The sequence below is a fragment of the Vidua macroura genome, chromosome 1, assembly GCF_024509145.1.
Source record: "Vidua macroura isolate BioBank_ID:100142 chromosome 1, ASM2450914v1, whole genome shotgun sequence".
Classification (NCBI taxonomy): Eukaryota; Metazoa; Chordata; class Aves; order Passeriformes; family Viduidae; genus Vidua; species Vidua macroura.
In genome coordinates this window covers 13,895,037-13,916,531 of record NC_071571.1, presented here as the reverse complement: position 1 = coordinate 13,916,531, position 21,495 = coordinate 13,895,037, and the positions used below count along the sequence as shown (strand labels likewise).

Below are 21,495 nucleotides of genomic sequence, written 5' to 3'. Positions count from 1 at the left end.
AATAACCCAGTCTGTGCCTCTCCCATGTACACACATGCACACACATGCACACACACAAACCCTACTTTCACAAAGTCAGCCCCCTTTGTGGATTTCTGACGCTCACCCTTTCTCTGCCATGCTAAAGTCAAATTTTAAATTGAGTCTGGAAGGCTAGGATGGAGTGGTACAACAGCAGCATAAGAAATAGATGAGGTTTTTTTCTGCATTTGCATTCCTGACAGATTCCTTTCAATGCTTATTATTAACTAGACTGACGGCTTGGGAGAGAAAGATGTAGAAACAGTCAGGCACAGCAAATAGAATTAGGAAATATTTTGAAAACAGTCTTGCAAGCCAGGACATGCAATAGCCAAATTCACTTTAAGTCTCAACAACTGAAGTTCAAAGGTTTGAATTACTCAAGAATATCCTATGTTTAGCCAACACTGCTAATCTGGCACATCTCTTCCTTGTCTGGCCAAACCCTTCCCTTCTGAAAATACCCAGAACAGATAAATGCAGTATTACAGATACCCATTAACAGAGAGAACGTGACCGAAACAACAGTGCAGCTTTGAAAGGCAGGCCATATATCTACAGTCATGGCCACATATCTACAGTCATGATGGGCTTAAATTTTGTTTTGTTGTTCTTCCAGCTGTTTGCCAGCAATAAATGGCAATTGTACTTTCCAACCATGTTCAGCTGGGCTCTATGCCATTTTTCACTGTTTTTGATGGCAGAGTTCTCAAAGACGTGCATTAAACTATCTGGCCCATGCAATAACTCACTAGGGTTGCACTCATGCTTCCAAGGAGGCCCATTAGAAGAGGGGAAATCGGTTTTTTGAGAAAGGCAGCAGTATTCTGCATTACTAATATTAAACTTTCCCAAGGAATTTCAATAGCATTAACAAATTATTTTGATAAAATACAGGAGGCTTTGCAGATGGTTTTTTCAGGGTTTCAACAGAGCAAAATGTGCAAGCTGTACACCCACTCCTCGATGTTGTGAGATCCCTTACAGTCTGTCCTATGACCATTCTCAAACTTACTAATGTTACAGACTTAATCTCATAATGGTAATGCGTCCACAAACAAATTACTGCAGTAATGCTGTTAGCTCAATTAACTTTTGAAATCTATTCACTAGGCAGAACTAAAGGTCATTTGCTATTAAAATATCTTCCTCCCACTTCCTTATCACCCTTTGCAACTTATGGGAGTTAATATTAGAAATCCTGTCTACACTATGTCAGGAAGAAGACAGGGTGACAAAGCCAGAAAAAGACCTTATTCTTTACTAACATAACACAGACACGGCCCAAAGAGAACATCTGCCTTCTTTCATGAACACATCTAATTATGGTAAATTGTTAACACCTTGAAGAGGAGTTTCATAGAAGAGTAAACTTTAACATATGCCATCCTCACACATAAAACATCCTGTACTTCATACTTTTCCGAACACATGCCCTTTTTCCTACAACAGTTTATCAAAGGCCTTGTTTTGAAAAGGACTTCAACCTGGTTTCTATTCCTGTGGATGCATTTTTTTAGCTTTTGCAATTATTTGCCAGTGCAAATAAATCCATAGAAATGTCAAACTATGTAATCTGGGAATGCAGTCAGGAGATGAGACAGCAAGGCCTGCAAAACTGCAAATTCAATTTCCCCACGCCCAAATGCAAGACACTCACTACAATTTAAGTCTTTTGGAAAATCCTGCCTTTACTTTATTTGGGCACTGAAAGCTGCCTGTCCACCCTACAGCTCCTGTTGCTCTTCCCCTTGAGATCCCACACGAAAGTCACAGTGAATAATTTGACACTATTATTGCCATGGCAACACCTTGATGTCATGCATACACAGAATCATGATTGACATTCCTGCAGTAACCAACAAAATGAGAAATGAGGGGAAGAAGGAGAAAACCAGACTCAGCTCCAATACTCATGGGGGAAACAGAGGATCATTGGCACTGTAAATATTGCTTTATTCATAAATCTGCCTTCTGCCATTTTTCACGATGCCAACATTCCTGTGAAGGGCTCCCATCAGACTCCAAAACACACACAAAGTGCAGAAGGGGTTCCTAACACGTGCCTGGATTTGGCCAGATTGCAGTGGGTGTCCTTCTGACAGTGCTCTCCTTGGGCAAAGGACTCCATGATACAGCACAGAAGATATTTGCTGCAGAGGCAAATTTTAGTCTTAAAAATGTGCCTCTTAAATGTCATAGGTATGGCCTAAAATAACACAACACATTAAACCATGTGGGTTTTGACTCTGAGGACAGTCTTCAGGTGCTCAGCTGGGTTGTAAACTCCTTTTCTTTTCTTTTCTTTTATTTTCTTTTCTTTTCTTTTCTTTTCTTTTCTTTTCTTTTCTTTTCTTTTCTTTTCTTTTCTTTTCTTTTCTTTTCTTTTCTTTTCTTTTCTTTTCTTTTCTTTCTTTTCTTTTCTTTTCTTTTCTTTTCTTTTCTTTTCTTTTCTTTTCTTTTCTTTTCTTTTCTTTTCTTTTCTTTTCTTTTCTTTTCTTTTCTTTTCTTTTCTTTTCTTTTCTTTTCTTTTCTTTTCCTTTTTCTTTTCTTTTCTCTTTTCTCTCTTCTCTTCTCTTCTCTTCTCTTCTCTTCTCTTCTCTTCTCTTCTCTTCTCTTCTCTTCTTCTTCTCTTTCTCTTCTCTTTTTATAAATGTTCACAGGATGACACACACAAACCATTAGAAATAGTATAAAACAACATCTGTTAGGAATTTTTTAAACTCAAGGTCTGCAGCAATTTTCATAGGGGTCTACAGGCAATACCAAGACAAGGATGGAAACAGCCTTTTATTCTAAATTTCATATGTACAAGGAAAGCCATTTTACACAGTTTTGTAAATTCTGTGTAAAAAAGCTATTGTCATCCAACGTCACTGTGCTTACACTAATAAGAACTTTTAAACATGGAGTACATTATTAACAACAAAAACTGTTAACAAACAGGCATAAAAGACACAGATATGTGTGCTGATATTTCACATACATTCTAGAAATGAGTTGGCGCAAAAATAAAATGTGCCAGTAAAAAAAAATAGGCTTTTTTTTTTAAAATCACGCAATACATGATTTTTTTTCTTGCTTTCTCTCTTTTTTTTACACAATATGCTGAGATCCATTCTCAAGCCTTTTCACATCAGGATTTGCAGGCACTTCAGCAACCCAGCTATATTTTTTACAATACATGAAGTTCAGACCAACAAACAGAAAAACAGCTGCTGCAAAAGAAATTCTCATATCCCATATGCACATTCAAATATTACTCTCTGCTAGAGCAATCATTTTGCTTTAGTAATTTTTGGATACTGACATGTTTTCAGGACAATGTGTAACAGTTTGTCTCCATTTATCTCTCATTCATGTACTTAAAGGTTTCTTTTTAATGTAGCATCACGATGCAACAATATGGTATATGGAAGCACAAAGGAAATTGTCCACAAAGCTTCACAATGTCTAAAAAGAGGGAATTGTTCTCTTTACAGCTATTTGATCCAAAGAAAAACTTTGATTTCCTCTGCTCTTGCTTGGAGCTATCTCCAAAATTTGTCCAAAGACTACTGTGCATCAAATGAGCTGACATGACACCCTCCCTAGTTTTCTTCCTAGATACCAGTGTCATATGACCAAATTTATTTAGAACCAAAGCAAAGCAGAATTCAATTGCATGTGTGTTCATAATTTCCCATCTTTAATAAAATAGTAAAATATACTTATCAAAGGTTTCCCTGTGTCTGTATAAATAATCTCTCTCCAGTTATTTCATTTGTAATGGACTGTGCATTAAGATTATAAGGCAATTGGAACAAGATTCTCAGGATAACTGAAAGCTTAATATTGTTTTCCTCATGAGTCAGGATAAAGGCTTTTTTAATAAGCTCAGAGTGGGGAGAGAGAAAAAAAAGAGTGCTTATGTGCATAATAGAAGAAGGATAGTTTTTCAGCATATAGACACTTAAATATTGATCAACAAAGACTGGTAATGACTCCACCATAAAACGTATCAGAGCTCCAACTGCAATTCACAGTAGAGCTCAGCCTTATCCACTCAAGAGTGATATGTACACCTCCTTCTGACCCGACAGAAATAATAAAGGACATGTCAATGCTTCCTTCAACCTCAAATTCATTAATTTTATGCCACAAAGCTGCGTGTTTGTGTAATAAGTCACTGCAAAGTGAAACACATTACAACAAATCCTAGCAAAAAGCCATTGACAGCTACGGGACTGGGCTACGGGACTGGGAAGGCAGGGGCGGCGCTGCTCGCTTCCGCTATGATTGTCAAATGGTGGAACGTCCTTCCATGGATTCAACACTCGGGACAAAACGGCAAACACGTAAGGCCCACCAATGCTTTGCCCAGATTTTCAAAGGCACTGAAATAGAAAACGGATATATTCCTTAGTACCATCAGCGTATAAAGTTTTCAAAATATAAGTCTTTATATGAAAATGTTCCTTATTGCATGGTAAGTTGACCCTCTTTTTCTTCACCTCAAGAATAAAACGGTCTTCCCTTTTCCGGTGTTTGCAATCTGTTCAGCCTCGCTACCTGAGATGGTGAAGGTGGTACATCTTGTCTGAAAGGACCTTTAGGAGGGGTATAATTAGGGTCCTGAATTTTCTTATATGAGTCATAGTTGCTAGGCCCTTCAGAAGAAGTTTTTTTTTTCAGTTGTTGTTCTTTCCGCCTCTGCTCTTGACGGAGCAGTTCTTGTGTTTCTAGCATCACCCTGGCATTAAAGCCATGTCCCCCCATATAACCATTCCTGGATCCCTGGTAGCTGGAATATCTGGGATTTTCCTTCGCAGTCTGGAACCCTTCTCCAGGAGAATAACTCTGCTCCCAGGAGTCTTGAGATACAGAACTGGCATTTTTCCTGCTTTGCCTGAAAAGAAAAACGAAAAAGGTTTTTAAGACAAATGTTCTGGTTCACCTTCGACAGTTATTGACAACAATCACTGGAAAGAAGGCAGCTTCTGCCATGCCATCAGCTTTTGCCCAGAGGCATTCTCTAGAAGTCACTTTTGAAAGTCACAGCTCTCTTCTGCCCCAAAATGATGTCTCTCTTGTTGGGAGAACAGTTCCTAGAGAGCAGAACTATATTTCTAGGCCTCTGCAGGAGGAATATGCTGTAAAAACCCATCCAGCTACAATTACCCTCATGTTCCCATGAAAAAAGTGTTACAATTCAGTTGCAGACTAGGAAAGCCCATAGGTGTTTCTGTGCTTCCTAAGAATGCAGGTAACAGTCAGCAGTTGTAAAGTCACTCATGAAATATTTGAATCTAGACTGACACTTGATTAAATATGTAACAGGCAGACACTTAAAACACTCACCCTAACTGCACAAGTCAGAAGATAAAGCTCATTACTGAGAGGTAGTTCCAGTTTTTTCCTCCCATGTCCATAACTAAGGAATTTTGTGCTATAAGGAGTGTTTCCCAGTCTGCTATAGCTTTCATAAAAGAAGAGGCAGAGACAACATTTTTTGCTCATTTTTTGGCTCCAGGGAGTAGATAAATAGGCCAAATACACATAGGAATTACAAACTCTTATCTCTTTTCACAATAAATCACCATATTATTTTGAAGACAGATTATGGTTTTGAAATAACTTTAATTTACTATCAAACTGCTAGATGCTTGTATGAATTTAAAATAAGATTGGTGGTGATAAAGTAAAACAATTTTGTGCTGCAGCAAAAGAGATACCCACTTTGAGATTAAAATTAGAGTATGAGAATCAAGCAATAAAATAAAATATATTGCGACATAAATCAATCAGAAAATAATTTAGATGTTTATATATGGCTTGGTTTTTCATGTCATCACATATGATGACAGTGTGGCCTCATCCAATGAATATGCAGTGGAGAGACAGGAGAACTGGAAAATTTTTCTACCATTGCTAAAAGTAAAAGTCACCTAATGTTTTGCAATCTTCCTTCCACATATATAATTTGAAAATTACCATATCTACCATATATCATAACTGATTCTGAGATCTCTGGATGAAAAATATTATGCAAGATAAATGTGACTTATTGCAGAAAAAGTTACAACATAATGTAAATTCTTACAAAAATTTTATAGTTGTTATTGGTAATCTCATATCCAACTTTGCCAAAGCAACAATGCTTCTGAGTCATGTTTTATCCCTCCCTGGAACAAGAGCAAATTGAAGAAACCTCTGTAGGCTACGAAACTGTCAGGTTCCTGATCTAGAGCAAGATAAATTTTAAGTAATAGAAAATTAACATGGAGTCAAATCTTGCTCTTACAGTTTCACATGGGACAGAGGATGACTAGTTGAACCAATTTAATTTACTGACTGTGTCCTGGTACTTGTTCAAAATTAGTTGGCACTCTTTCTCTGTCTTTCTGGGAAGTTCCTTTAAAATTGACTCAAGAGTTTATTTGCCTTCAGTACTACAGATTTGAATGTGCAAAGGGGAAAAAATAGGAGGCTCTCAGAGAATTCACAGAATGAAAGGCAACAAAGCTCAAGAATGAAGCCAGTGTACAAACTTCAATCATTACAAAGTCATGGTTGCAACACTGAGCTTGGGACCTAGGTTTCAGAGTAACAGTAAGATTTCTTTAAAGATCAGTCACAGTGTTAGGAACAGTTTGTAAAGCTGGAGAACTCGATGCCCCAGGTTGTTATAGGAGTATTTTGGTATTTACAGTGCTGAACGTTAGCCCTGCAGTTCCGTCTGCTCTCAGCACAGCTGAAACACCCAGAGAGCTCAAACCAATCCATTAAATTATCATTAATTACACAGTAACATGCATTGCTAGATTGCTAGCCATTTCTCATGTTGAAAACCACCTTGAGTAAAGTTCTCAGTAATTCTTTTCAAAACAAGCATTTCTATGAGCTGTTCTATGATCTATTTTTCATATTTCTTGTTGATTAATTTTATTGTAGATTAATTTTCACCGTAAGAGTTCCCTTTTAATTTCTGCCACTGAACAGCACTGCAACTGATTCCAACTTTTAAATGCTAGCAGCAATTGTGAAGAGTGGAAGCAATTTTTAAAATTATAAATGAACATGATTGAGTGGGGCTAGCATAACTGAAAGAGAATTTCTCAGGAGAAACAATATGGCATTAATAGGTGTGGTCACTTCCAAAGGAAGGCAGAGATGAAAAGAAGAGGGGATACAAAGATTTTCAAGATGAGAAATTAACAATCTCAGAAAACACAAGAACTTTACATTTCCCTTTTCCAACTTCCAAACTTAACAGAAAAATTCTACACTGAAAGGTGTTAAAGCATTTGAAAGTCTGAAACTGTTTTATTTTCAAGGATGCTGCTAAGATATGAGTTCATGGCTAGATAACTTTGCTATAAGACTTATATTTGTTTCCATAAAAAGAGTTATAATATACCTGGTAAAACATATCTTGTCACAACATTTTTTTTCCCCACATCATTTCCACACAAGTCATGAAAAATAATACAGCCTTATTGGAAAGCAATTTGACACCAAGCTCTGTGTAAATTATTCTTCATTCAACCATTGCTGATATTTCAAAATGCAAAGAGTATTTGCATAATATTTAATGATGAGAGTTAATTTGTAATACAAGCTGGTTAAACTTCTATTAATTCTTAAAACTAAATTTCAAGTAAAAGCCATTTTGCCCAAACAACTAGTCCTTTAAAACACTAACTATTTAAAAAAAACCATAGGTTTGTTTACCTTAAAAATGTATTAATTTTCAGCATTCTATATCTATTAAAAAATCTATATATGCAGACTTGAAGACCTCTGATTTCTTGGATAATTTTCTCAGTTCCATATTTTTTTGTTGGAGGTCTTGACGTTTTTTTCCCTTTTAATTCTTTTCCATAGTAACATCTCAAAGATAGAATTTCTACCCAGTAAGGAATTAGGCAACAGAAAAAAAATCATCTGACATATAAAAATGGGACACCTCATGTCATGCTCAGGAGACTTTTGTAATTGCAGAAAATTAAACTGGATGGTGTCCCACAAAGAATAGGTTTGTTTTAATATTTCAATTCTTTTGGGTGCTGAATGTCATCAAATTCCCCTGAAATCAGCTCTGAAGAAATTCTCTGAAGCAATTCTCAGCTACCACATGCTCTCACTTAAGAAATTCTATGCCTCTTCCACAGTGAATACATTCCACCTGATATCAAGACTGAACAAAAGTGTCTGCACGAAGTATGACATTTTCCTTCACAAATGAAATTAGCTGCAGGCTCCCAGGCACGAGCAGCTTCAGAAGTTCCCATACCTGGGCAAGGAGCTGTACTGGCGCTGGGCTTGCTGGAAACTCTCTCGTTCCTCCTGCCGCTGCCGCTGCATCTGGACCTCTACGGACACGGAGTGCCTGCCACTCTGTGAGTACGTCTTGGTGTTTGGCTACAAAACAAAAATAAAGTGTCTCAAACAAAGCAGAAAAACACCCACAAAAGAGCTAAAAGAGCTATCATTTAAGCTGCTATTGTACAAATACAGCGATACTTGTTTTAACATGCAGTTCAAGCAGCTCTTACACAATTAATTAGGTTAAATTCTGACCTGTAATAGTGGCCTGTGCTACAATTCTGTTTCTGACTTACTATTTCTGAGATGTGTGAGCAAACAACCATCCAGAATGGGTTATGCTTTTATGGTGACGCTGTAATTTAAATTAAGTCAGTGGAACAGATTTTCAGACTCTAAGTTGGCCTAGCCATACTAATGCTAAGTTCTACACCCCTCTAAGGATTTGAGAGGGGAAGGAGCACAGCAGCTCCTTTGAACTTCACCAATACACTCAAGTGATGCTCTGCCTTAGTGGAACCATCCTATTTGGCAATTGGCCCAGAGACTGGGAAAACATTTTCTGGTTCAATATGATCAAGTAGATAAATTCAGAAAGTCTCTTGTGGACAGCGAGGACTCCTGTATCTCTGAGTAGAGTCTTAATGAGGTGACAATTTGAAACATTGAAGCCAATACCAAGAGCAAGTATAAATGGATGGTCTTTCTGACAATAGAGAGTATTACAGGTCGAGATCTGACAGAATGGCTGGATTCAAACTTTGGAACATGGAAAAGTTTATTTTTGTAGAGATACCTATCACTTTCTTCAGATTTTGTGATTTCATATTGCAAAATAGAGTGTCACAAAAATCAAAGAATGCTATGGGCTTTTCTTGTTGTTTTACTAATAAGGTTTTGCCTACAAAGAAACAGAGCATTATTTTTTTTCTCCTTAAAATTACCATTACTATTCAAAATATGCAAGTCTAAATATGAGGAAGTTAGGGAGCATAACCACTTGTCTGAGCCTGGGACTAAAACAGCTTGTCTCAGACTTACTTTTAAAAGCATGTTTTGCCTTTTTATCTCTGCTTTTCCTCAAAACAAACATCTCTTGTTTTTTTTTTTCCATTATAATTTCTGCAGCAGAAAGAGATCTTAATGGCTCACAAATATATGCAAGAGAAAAGGCTTTCCAAAAGTTTTGCATATAGAAGACAAGTTTTAGAAACTAGAGTTGTCATTTGTGACGTGTCTTACTATAGTCACGTACCTGCAGGTAGCCAGAAACAACAAGTTTTAAACAGATGTACAACTTTTAGAAACTTTGTTATCAATGAGAATGCACTTCAGACAGAGTATCAGTCTCAGATCAGAATTTAACAGATATAATTTTCCCATTAAAAGAAGATTACTGGCTGAAAGAATCAGAACGCGAAAGCACAAACTAGGAATAACAGTGAACTGATTTAAGAGAATCCTGAATGTAACAGTAATGTCTATTTCAGAATAGGTTACTTTTTACTCTGTAAAAACCTCAGTAAAACAGCATTTCTAATGAAAAATGCTTTAGGAATGGTGAGATGAAGCAACAAATTGAGAAAACAGAATCATGTGTCAGCCTTTTGGGAAATTTTCTTAGATATGAATAAGCTGTACATATGTATGTCCAAACCAACAACCCCCACAGAGATTTCCTACTATATTAAATAAGGGCTACACATACAGAGCAGCGTTTCAGTTATTGCATATGTCAACATTTCTAACTTTCTTGACTTTATTGAGAGTCTTCTGACATTTGATATTTTATTGAAGGGCTCAACTTATGGAAGGGAGTGATTACCTGAAAATCATAGGGTTTATTTGTGAATTCTCTCCTGTGTGGTTATAAGCAGCTTACAGCAAAACAGAGGGAAACTCAAAAGTCCCCTTATCAACTTCCCCATAAAGAATAAAAACATTTAAACTAAGATTTTACAGCCAATCTCCTAATTTCATGGGTTTCACTTCAACAACATTGGAAAGCTTGCAGCTACATTATGTCATACGTGAGAAAGTATTTATCACAGATAAGACATGAAATCAGAATCACTTCTCTTTATTTGAAAACAGTTTCACTTTTTTTCAGTTGTCTGTAAATATAATGGGTTAAAGAATTTGACAGTACAGAGAATGGTTAAATCACCAAAAAGGTGGAGATAGTATTGAGCTGGTGCTCAGTTTAGGTTTATACAGGACAATAAAATGCATCACCTAGAAAGCACACACACATGTGCGGAGAGATGAAGTTCCCACAAAAGCCCGCACTGAAGTGACAGAGGCTCTGAAAATCATAATGGAGTATGAACAGACTAAGATCAAAATATAACTTCAGAGGATTTCTTTTTAATGCACAGAGGAACCAATGGTTCAATAGAGGCAGGAGCTGTGACTCCTGTCTGCCTGCTGTAGTGCATGCCCAGAATGACAGGATCTGAGGAGTCAGGTCTGGATTCTCTGCAGTTCACAAAGAATTTCATCTAATGGATGACATTTAAAATTTGATGGGTCTAAAGGCAAACATCTCAAATCCATTATCTGATTTACTGAAGGTATGAGTATCTGTATGCCCTGTTAAACTAAGAGGATTTGCAATACTTAGCTAATCTGGAAAGGACATATATTTAGTCTGAATGTTGTTCACATCTGCAATAAGCTCTTCATATAATTGAATCTATTATCTCATTTCAAGTATCCAAAAATATGTCAATGAGACACAAAAATGCAATTTTTGTATGCAATTATATATTCCATATCATAACATAGATACACAGAGATAGGTGCATTCAACCATCTTATTAATGAAAAGGCTTTTATTTTCAAAACTTTTCATTCAAAACCTCAGTGATACCATTGTGAATGCCCTTGATATATGGTCATCATGATATAAAGACTTAATATAATCCAATTTGGACCCTTAACTTGCTCAGTAAAATGCAAATCTCCATACAGTGATATAACTTTTCCATGTGCTGTTGATTAAAGTAACTAAACAAAAAAAATATATAATAAGTAATTTTGCTCTTCAAAAACTAATTGTTAATTTTGTCTCAGTTCTTATAGTACGCTTTTATACACATATATTTTAATAAAATCCATTCCTAAACACACATCTATATAAATACCCAGTCCATTTATGTTAGCATAAAATGGAGAAAATTAAGGAAAAAAATGTTGCACTATTTTCAAATCTTTCAACAGAGCAAAAAAATGTGTATAAGGAACACACATAACACAGTAATTATAACACTGATATCAACACAAGGCTAAGTACAATTCTAACAACCTGAAACCATCCAACAAAGCTGGCAACAACTCAGTCCTCACAGAAGAGATTGATAAGAACTCTGGCCTTGCTTGCAATGAGATGTATGACAAGCACTGACCTTTTAAATTAGGATGCGGTCAAGGCCACAATAACAACCAAGGCTGAGTTATACAAATAGATGTATGTTCATGTCTTCCATAATACATTTAAGTGGCAATGATAGTGCATTCAGCATTGTTAAACAATATTCAGCATATAAAACTGTGCTTTAAGATAGATGAAATTACACAGCTCTCTTCCCAAAGATGCATTAATTTAAAACCAGGGCTGCAAAGTTAAAAGTGTCCACCTTCTCACTTTATGTAAAAAACATTTTTTGTTACATGTTCTGTTACAGAGAGTAGCTTTGTAACAGAACATATAACCCTCGTGACTCAAGTTGCAGTGACCATTATCAGCAGTCTAGGGCAAGATCTTTTAGGGACAAAGGTCCCTCCTCTCTTTTCCTACCTATCCCAGGGGCTGCCCACACAGCTTCTGTCCCTGCACAGTGGCATTTCTACCCACACAGGGTAGTTCTGCCTGGTGGCAGCAGGGATCCCTCAGGAATGGCACAGATCAAAGCTGCCACCAAATTACAGAGAGCAGATCATGGGGCCATCCAGGGCACTGGATTTTTAGGGAGACCCAACCAGTTCAGATGACAGAAGATCTACCAATGACAGGGACATACCTATCTGACAGCCTAGAGCCACAGGAACAAGCTGGGAGAAGTGCTTACTCAGACTCATTAAACCCTTTGGGTTGATAAAGAGATAGTTAACAAGGAGATTATTAAAGGAGCAAGTCCCTTAGTATTTTCCCAGTTATTAAAAAAGACCACTATTTTATTAAAATAAATGTGGATTGGTTTTTTTTTTTTTTTCCAGATTAGGCTCTGTGTTTGACCAAGAAGTTTCAAGTTCACCTGGGAACTTGGCAGGCACAAGGCCCTCCAAAAGTCTGTGGTTCTCATAGTGCAGCACTAATTAGAAATAGATAAGATTAAATGACCTTGCCTGCTTTATGTGTAAATGTACTTGGCACAGATGACAGACAATCCAGTAACTGTGTATATCAAAATTCAGAATGATAAAAAACATTCAGTGTCTCTGGGAGATGTCCTTGAAAACTATTTTTACTTCCATCTTTGTGTTTATGTTGCTATGGTGAACAGAACATATAGCAGCATGTCTCTTAAAAATTGCCAGCAGGTGCATGTATTAACTCAAGCAACATGTAATAAGAAAATCCCATCCCCTTCTGTACCTTTCTATGGTGTATATGTAGGAAGTTGAGCAGAATGGAACAATGATTTCTGTTCTGTGTTAGGAGCAGCAGAAGGAAAATTTTCAGTATGGCAGAAACAAACCACTAAGCCCTGAAATTCTGCTTGAGGTATTTATGCTCACTGTGAGCTATAAATATGGTTTTCATAAATATTTTTTACTAACTAAAATGACTTAATTTCATTTTAAAATCTTGTATCATAAATTTTTAATTTCAAATATATCAGGAGATTAAAGCTAGTCGGTAAAAAAAGTTAAAAATTAAAAAAATGTTAAAGTTAGAGCCTAAACCTTAGCAAAGAATGCTGGTGTTTTATTAAATCCTTTGCAGATTTGATATATAAAATGGATATTAACTACACAGGTAAAGAGAAATTACCTGTGGAGACACTTTCCTAAAAGTTTTTATAATAATAATTTTGGTTTCCTCTCTGAAACAGATTGTGGGATAGGAGAAACTGCAATTTAGCTTCTAAAGTTTTTATCTACTGCAATACTCCGTTAGATATTGCCTAATAGCTTGCATAAAATATCTTAAAATAGATGCTTGAAATGGATGAATAATAGAAAGAATTATTACAATACTTCTCTTTCTCATTAATGTGTTGAGTAATTCTACATAATTTACAGACTGATATAAACTTTACAGTGTTTGTATTGAATAAAGTCTGTTATTCAGTTTTTTTCAGGTAATATTAATATGCTATGGTCAAAGTTAAAGCAATTAAAAAGTTTCCTCAAGTATTTTAGACTATTTAAAAGTTAGTATGGCTTTGAGAAGGTCAAGGACTTGAGTACAGGGATAAGAAATAAGTATCTTAAAAAAAAAAAAAATTATTTTCTATAGAGACAAGACCTGCATACCAACAAACAGCAGAAAACACCCAGGCAAAAAAAAAAACCCAGACCTTCTGAGCCTTTAGTTATCAGGCCATGTATAAATATGTCGTTAGGACTCCTGGAGTCTTTCCTCTATGAAAATCATGTAATTATTTAGTTTTCACAAATTTGGGCATGTAATTAAAGCTATACACAGACAAGTCAGGTAGTGTATATATTATGACCCAGTTAGCTGTTATCTTTAGAAAATAAAGTATATTTTTATTTGACTCCTAAATATTTAAAGTACAATTTGCTCAGCTGCTCTCTCAACACCAGTTTCCTGGATCCATCACTCAAATAGATCCAGGATGACTGGAGATGAATGTATTTGTGAATGGAATTTGTCACTTCCCATTTTCAGCACCAATTATTGTATTGAATATGATGAAATAAAGCACCACTTTTGTCCCTCAAGTATCTTTGTGGGCTTTTTTGGATCACTGGTGTGCTTCCACAAGCAGGACTGGCAAGCAGCTGTAGTGTTTTCCATGGATTTAAAATGCTATTTTAAAAAATTGGATTGTTCACTCCCATGGCATTTAGGGCTACAGAGCTGTGGTTTTGTTATTGAAGGGGTGGGTGTGTCTGTTAATCAAGATGTGACTAGGCAAAAATACGAGATGTGGAACAAATTACAACAAAGTCCCCCAAAGTCTGGAACTGGTACAAGGTAAGCCGCAGCAGACCTAACACAATCCAGAAAAGCACAGAATACAGAGGCTCAGCTTTGGTACAAAACAGAAAAATCAGCCCCAAAAGAATCCTCATTGGTATAAAAGTGTCATAGCAACACCAAGGGCCTTAAATATTAGCAGACACACTGTAATTCCATGCAATTCTGCATGTCCAGATACGTATTTCTGCACTTTGACTGGAATTAACACCAGCAGGATTAAAATGGATTAATTAAATTTCATGTTATTTTTTATCTTTTTTTCCATGCAGCATCAGGCCTATAGTATTGCCCTTTAAAGCCTCTTGTACCTCACTGTTTGAAATATAAACATATAAAAAGGGCCACATAATAGTAAAAAAAGAGAAAAGCTATGATGCCTGAGAAAGTAATCCAGAAATAAACAAATGCAAAAATCCTTTCCATAAAGCTTTGACTCAGCTTACAGAACCAGTGAATTTTAGAAATGGCTCAATGTTGCAACATTTAGGCAATTATTTAAACCCTCACATTGTGTCATTCAAATGGCCTTGAGCAGAAATGTTATGCTGCTTAATAGACAGTGTCATCTCATTCCAGCACTATCACTTTTTGTGTCTGCTAAGCTGCCTGATGCTGTTGAACACTCGCAGGCAGTCAAGTACTTTGTTTACGGGCAGGACAAACACAGTGGGGCAAAAAGTCCAGCACTGCTGCATTGCTCAAGTACAGAGAAATGACCTTCACCTGATGGGCCTCAGAAAGCAGAAAGGGATGGGCCAGGCCCCCACAGGTACACTCAGAGCCAGCATGATGTTGTGCACCATGGAATGAGATCTGCCTCCCACCCAGGAAGGAGACTGAAGGTATCTGTCACAGGTAACTGGACTCCTGTGCCACAAGCCATTAACAATCTGGGAGGAATTGGAGTTGGTGAGGTTTACAGGACCATTTTTATAATATAGTAGTGGGTTTCTGAGGCACTGAGCTCCTCTGAATATCCTCAGAGCTGCCAGATTTCCATCAGCATCCATTACTTCCAGTGCAAACTCCATGTTCATTTATACTTCCTTAAAGTAACCAACAGTCCCCCATCACATCAGCACTTCATTCCCTATCCTCAACCATCCCATCAGCTTGGTAATGAGAAATGCAAACTACTTATCACCTTGTAGCACACACTTCTCCAAGGATGGGTTTTTCCTCTCTTTCTATCCAAACCAGGTCAGAGTTGGCTGCTGTCTTGAGGCTCAGAGGCTTCTCTGTATGCAAAGCCTTTTGTTTATGTAGGCTGCACAACCCATCTCCCTCAGCTGAAAGCACTCTTTTCAACAATGGCCCACGTACAGTTGCACTTTGCACTGCTGTGGTTTGGAACCAACAGCTTACAGATGGAGAAGACTGAAAAGACACTGATGAATGTATCTAAGTATTTTCCTACATGTGTATTATAAACCAATTCTGCATTTTTTTTGGTGTCATTGCTATTTAATAATACATCTGGATCTGTTTTGAGAGGTTGTCTTAAGAGAGCCCATCATTTTAGACTAACATGTTAAAGTAGTACAACACACTCCTTAAAAAAAGAGGGTTATAGCTCTTTAAAACTGAAATAACTGTGAAGTGCTGAAATGGATGAGATCATTGCTTTATCCTTTCCAAGCATTGTGATCTTGAAATGCTGGAGTACACGATGGAAAAATAAAATTGTAAGTCTAATAGACTATGGGCAACATTTTTTTTTAAAGTACTTATCTAAAATAAAACATTTGGTTACCTTTGTATTTAACAAAAGAGCAGCTCCTATAAAAGCAACAATAAGCTTCAAAACTAAGATTAATACATTAAGCTCAATTAGTCACTTTGAGCTCATTTGCATGATCTGTAGAAGGGGAGTAAACACAGATACCATTTGTTTGAATAAGAGAAAATAGAAAGGTCAATGTTCTGACCCAGAATTTAGGAAATTATTCCATTCCTAAGGTAATCAGTCTGTCATCCAAATAATTCCCTTCTCGTTCATTACAAGAAAGTATAATAAAAGCCAAGTTGACTGTCTGAAGTTGCTATGGCATTTTGATATACAACAATTTGGCCCATGACCTTCAGTAGTTAAGTTCCCAAGTCTTCAAGAGTGCAAGCTTTTCTCATAGACAGTTTTCCCAAGAATGTTGCTGAAATCTCTCATTTGGAAACCAAACAGTAGCTGATATGGGTAACAGAAGGTTTCAACTACACCCAGCCCCAATCTACCCCAAAAAGCTAAAGTATCCCTGTGATGAGCTAGCACATCATCTTCCCCACATCAAACTGAAAGCATCTGCTCATAAAAAAAGTTATATTATTTATTCAATTTCAGAGGAAGTTTGATGTTTTCCAATACAAGAAAAGAGAAGCCTATATCCTGATGTTGTTCTCAGTGACTTCATACACAGACATGGTGGCTCTTTGGCTATTCTCACCTTGGCCTCGTGTACATGGCACTGCTGAGCAACAATAACTCACCACCCTCACCTGCTTCAGAGGAAGCTGAGAGATTCTACTGTTGTCATCACACAGTTCCCACTTTTTTGGGAACACAAACAAGTTGTTCACTGTCTTTATAATGGAATTTTCAGGCAAAAATTACAGTTTTTGCCTCATATTTAAAGGATCCTAATTTAGGATATGTAATTCATTAAAAAGCAGCACTAATTCATTCAATTATGTTAATCAAGATAAGCACATGTATTTAAATAATTGTATCACATTACTGGATCAGTTTGAATAGGGTTTAAAAGATCAATTAGGACATGCATCTCAATACAGAACTGTCTCAGCTAATGTAAGTGTCAGAGTGGTACTATTGTAAAGCAGGCATGTCTTTCTTTTACTGTGAAAAGACATATGTTATTTTATGAAAATAACTAAACACAGTGATATGGCTTCAGAGAAAATAGGATTTACAAGGTTACATCTTCCATTTTTTATTGTTAGTATGTATTTTATTCTGGTTTTCCTAGAAAATTTCAGATCAATGGATACTGCCTTTGATACTAATCCAAGCAGTAACTCCTAGAGTCAAGGGTCTAACCACAGAGCAAATGATGCTGTCTGCACCCATGACAGATGGCTGATGAACTTTAGAACTGAAGTAAACATCAATGAACCAAAAATGGGGATCACAGCAAGGGCACAAGTATAGAGGCAGAGCACCCCGCCTCCGTTTTGGTCTGCTCCCAACCCACCCAGGAACAGCAGGAGCCAGCCAAACTTCCCAGCTCTGGCAGGCCATGCACACTCACCCACGGCTGCTCAAAACTGTAAGTGCGTCTCCTGTCCTCCACGTCCTCGTCTTGCTTTGCCTGCTGGAACTCCTGTCGCAGGCGCTGTATCCGGTCGTGATTGTTGGGGGTCGATCTGTTGCTAAAAGAAGAAGGATGGAAAGGATCAATATACTTGGGAACTGCCACCTGGGACTGGGACTGGGACTGCTACTGCAGTGCAGGACTACAGACATGAAAATAATTTAAAAGCATTTAGTCCAAAGATCTTTAGGTTTTCAAAAATTATTAATGCTGTTTGTGTTATAAATTTCACATGTTGCAAGGACAAGACAAATAAGAATATTTCTAAAAAATTATCATAAATTGTTGGCAACTTTTCAGTATATGTCACTCCTAGAGAATGAAGAAGAATAGATATAGTAGTGTTAGACTTAACATAAAGAGAAATTAAAAGTCCTAACGATCTCTGCTACTGAATAAACAAGAAAGATACTTTTCCCCGATCAATAAACTGTAGTACTATCTGATCTTTATTCACATCAAATTAATTACGTCTGGAGGCTCTACCTATATAAAATTTGGTTATTTTCCCCAATCAATAAGAGCCTGTCATCCCTTAGTTCTGTTTTTAACAAGTCTTTTAAATTGATCAGTCTGAAAGCATTAAAAGGCTTGGGGGCCAGTAAAAAGCCATCCATTTGACAGGGCCATAGGCAGGAATGGATCTGGGCAGCAGATGAGAGCTGACTTCACTTGGCCCCACAGACACTGATGGTGGGGAGGGCTCAGTCCCAGAGGTACTGATAGAAACCAGCACACCCAGAACCTTCAATCCTTCAAAACCATCAATTTTTCCACAATGCCCAGTAATCCATGCTCAACGGCACAGGTGTACATGAAACCATAATGAAATATGCACAGAAATGGCTTATTTCATGAAGAAGGAGGAAAGTGGGTATTTATTAATCTTGTTGACATTTTTCCAGCTGTGCAGTTCCTACCTGACCCTACAACCCCCCTCTTTCAAACATGTTAATGTGGGAACCACAGAAAGCCTGACAAACAAATATGCTCTATCAAGACTAACCAGAAGCATTTTAATCTATTCTTGTGAGCTTGTGCTTGCATTTCATTGTTTACTTCAAAAGAGCTGATGAGGAATAGACAGCTATTACTTTGTTTCAAAAGAGAAATCTGTAGAGAGACAACGGAAAGCAATTCCATAGATTTCCTTTCTTGGACACAGGGTACAATAAAACACAGAGAATTTATATCCTGTGTCTTCTTTCGTATGAAAAGAGACAATTCCAGAATCCATTTGTGACTGTTTTCCATGTCTTTTGGGACTGGTAGGTGCAGGGGATTGGAGGTTGTAGATGTTTGAGACATTACCTCCCACTCTTTTCAGTGCCAATAAGTAGAGTTTATCAGTGCTTGGTTGGCCAGACAGAAAAATTAGTATGGTTCTGGCAAAGGCTAATTTTTGAAGTGGTTCAGGTTGATTTATTTTTAGAATTTATTTGAAACCAAAGGCAAAGAAAAGGAAGGAATTTAGAGAAGTGTTTTCTTTCATGATTTTTTTAAACCCAAATGGGAGCTTTAGGAAATGCTTTATTTGTAGGGTAAGTCAATTTCTCTGTGCAAATTACCGTTTTGAAAAGTACAATTAAAAGAAAGCTTAATTTAGAACAGGTGGAAATGAAACACTGGTATTTTCAAGATTTCCACTCCATTGTAGGTGTGTTCCTAATTTTATTTCCTTAATTCAGCTTCATTTTGTGAAACAGCTTATCTCCACTTACAGTTTTATTTTATGTAAATTTATTCCTTATTGTCAAATTCAGCCCAGCCTTACTATACAACCACTTGTTTTTTTCCCATGCATTGCTATACACTTCACATTGTAAAGGGATTCATCACAATCCAATATAAGACAAGACACTTCTAAATGGTCTGTTGATTTTTAAAACTGGTATTGTTAATCCAACAAACAAGTAGTCCACTGCTTTCTATACAGACAAATGTTTCCTACATGATAAATTGCTCTTAAAAAAGCAAAAATACAGTAAAAATTAAAATTTCAGGCATAAGAATGTATGTTTGAAAAAGTCATTGAATTTCTGTGCAAAAATTACTAGAAAAATGCCATCCATAGACCCCTTGTAGTAGTCAAGATGAGGGGTAAATAATCAACGTTCTGTAATCAAGGTTGTTTCAGATTTTAGGGATCACAGTGCAGAAGTGACACTGAAGCAGTTTATCCAATGGCAAACAGAAGGTAAACTCCAAAAGTACTTCACTACACCTTGTAAATTATACAGGATGCACTGCACCAGCCCCAAAATGGGCTACTGGAAGGGTTATTAGAGATCTGAGGCTTCTGTATATTTTGTGATAATTATTCATTAAAACAATTACCTTATCAGAGGAATAGCAATAAAATGAATGCATAGTGTCCATGCCATGAAGCCAAAATGTCTCTTTTCCCAAACAGCAAATGCATGAACTTGACACTCTCTACACTGCAGAGACGAGTAACAAAGGACAAGGAGGATCCTGGAATTTATGATCAAATTGTCTCCAGACCTAAGAACTTATTTTAATGCCAAAAAACCCTTACAAAAAATGAAAAGAAAAAAGAAGTCAAGGTGATTTAAGAAAACTTATTCAAACTTATTAAAAGTTTGATAATGGCAGAGAAGATAAATCTTTTAACAGTATTTCTATTTTATCTGAAAAGCAAGGGACACGACTCAGATTTAGAAAACTGCAAAAGAAAGAACTATTTCACAGAAGAAAAAAGAGCAAAATTAGAAAAAGGCATTTCTGTATCTCCTCAAATTTTTTCGATCTCAAAAAGTCTCCAAGAAACAGAAAGTGAGATCAAGGCAGTGGGTTAATAATAATAATAAAAAATATTTTTATTTAGAAGAGGAAAAGGCAGACAGCTAAGGAGGCACTAAGACACATTTCTTAAAAGATTATTTGAGGGCTTAGACAATATCTTAGATTCACCACCTTTGGTTTCCATTTTCATTTCAACCTTGTTCTGATTCTATAGGTTAAACTATAGCTGCCTTAATCTTCTCACCATTGAGGGCTTGCACATGTCTGTCCTGGCCTGCCATGCTGTCACCTCTTTCTTTTCGTGCCTTTCTTCATCCAGTTACTCTTATCATCAGTGCTTTTTTGCTGATTTTGATGTCTCCCACTGCACTAACTCCGCACTCAGGGAACACTTGGTACACCCACTTGGTATCTCTTTCAACTCCCAATTAGTACTTCTAGAAGGAGGAAAATGTAAAAATTATCATCACAAGGGGAAACTGTCACCAATAAAATTTTGGAGTCAACAGCACAAACCTAACTTTATTCCTTTTCAGATCCTGAGATGTTCTGCTTTATCCAAAAATCTTTATGTAAGTCACATCATTATCCCTTGGGGCAGAGCTAAACAAATCTTATCCCATGTGAAGTGTTCTTAGCCAGTCTAAAGCAAAATAAATTTTGACTTATTGGATGAATTGACCCAAGAAAGATAGGGTCATATCAACAGACTACTAGGATGCAGGCTGCAGGTGTTCTGGCTGCTTAAATTCCCATTGTGGGTGTATGGGGCAAGTCCTCAAAAGTTCAATTAAATGTGCCATGTTTTGTTTGAGTCCTTAATTCAAATTCACTGAAAATCTGAAGGCAGATCCACCTCAAAGAATTCAGGACTATTAGTAGGAATAGTCTATTTCATTTACC

The 21,495-nt window shown here is 36.8% G+C and overlaps 1 protein-coding gene across 22 annotated transcripts in view; it reads right to left on the bottom strand.

Moving 5' to 3' along the window:
• Nucleotides 1–2,630: 2,630 nt before the first annotated feature.
• PARD3 (par-3 family cell polarity regulator) overlaps nt 2,631–21,495 on the bottom strand; it is a 443,499-nt gene continuing 424,634 nt past the window's right edge. For 21 of the 22 annotated variants that reach the window (XM_053972924.1, XM_053973078.1, XM_053972931.1 and 18 more), the window contains 3 exons: nt 17,764–17,884; nt 8,297–8,424; nt 2,631–4,909 (listed from right to left, as the gene is read on the bottom strand). In XM_053972924.1, the coding sequence (XP_053828899.1) occupies nt 4,516–4,909; nt 8,297–8,424; nt 17,764–17,884 (643 nt within the window). In that variant the 3' untranslated portion in view covers nt 2,631–4,515. Of the gene's footprint in view, nt 4,910–8,296; nt 8,425–17,763; nt 17,885–20,836; nt 21,030–21,495 lie in introns of those variants that run through there. The other variant, XR_008436211.1, reaches the window with a different exon arrangement.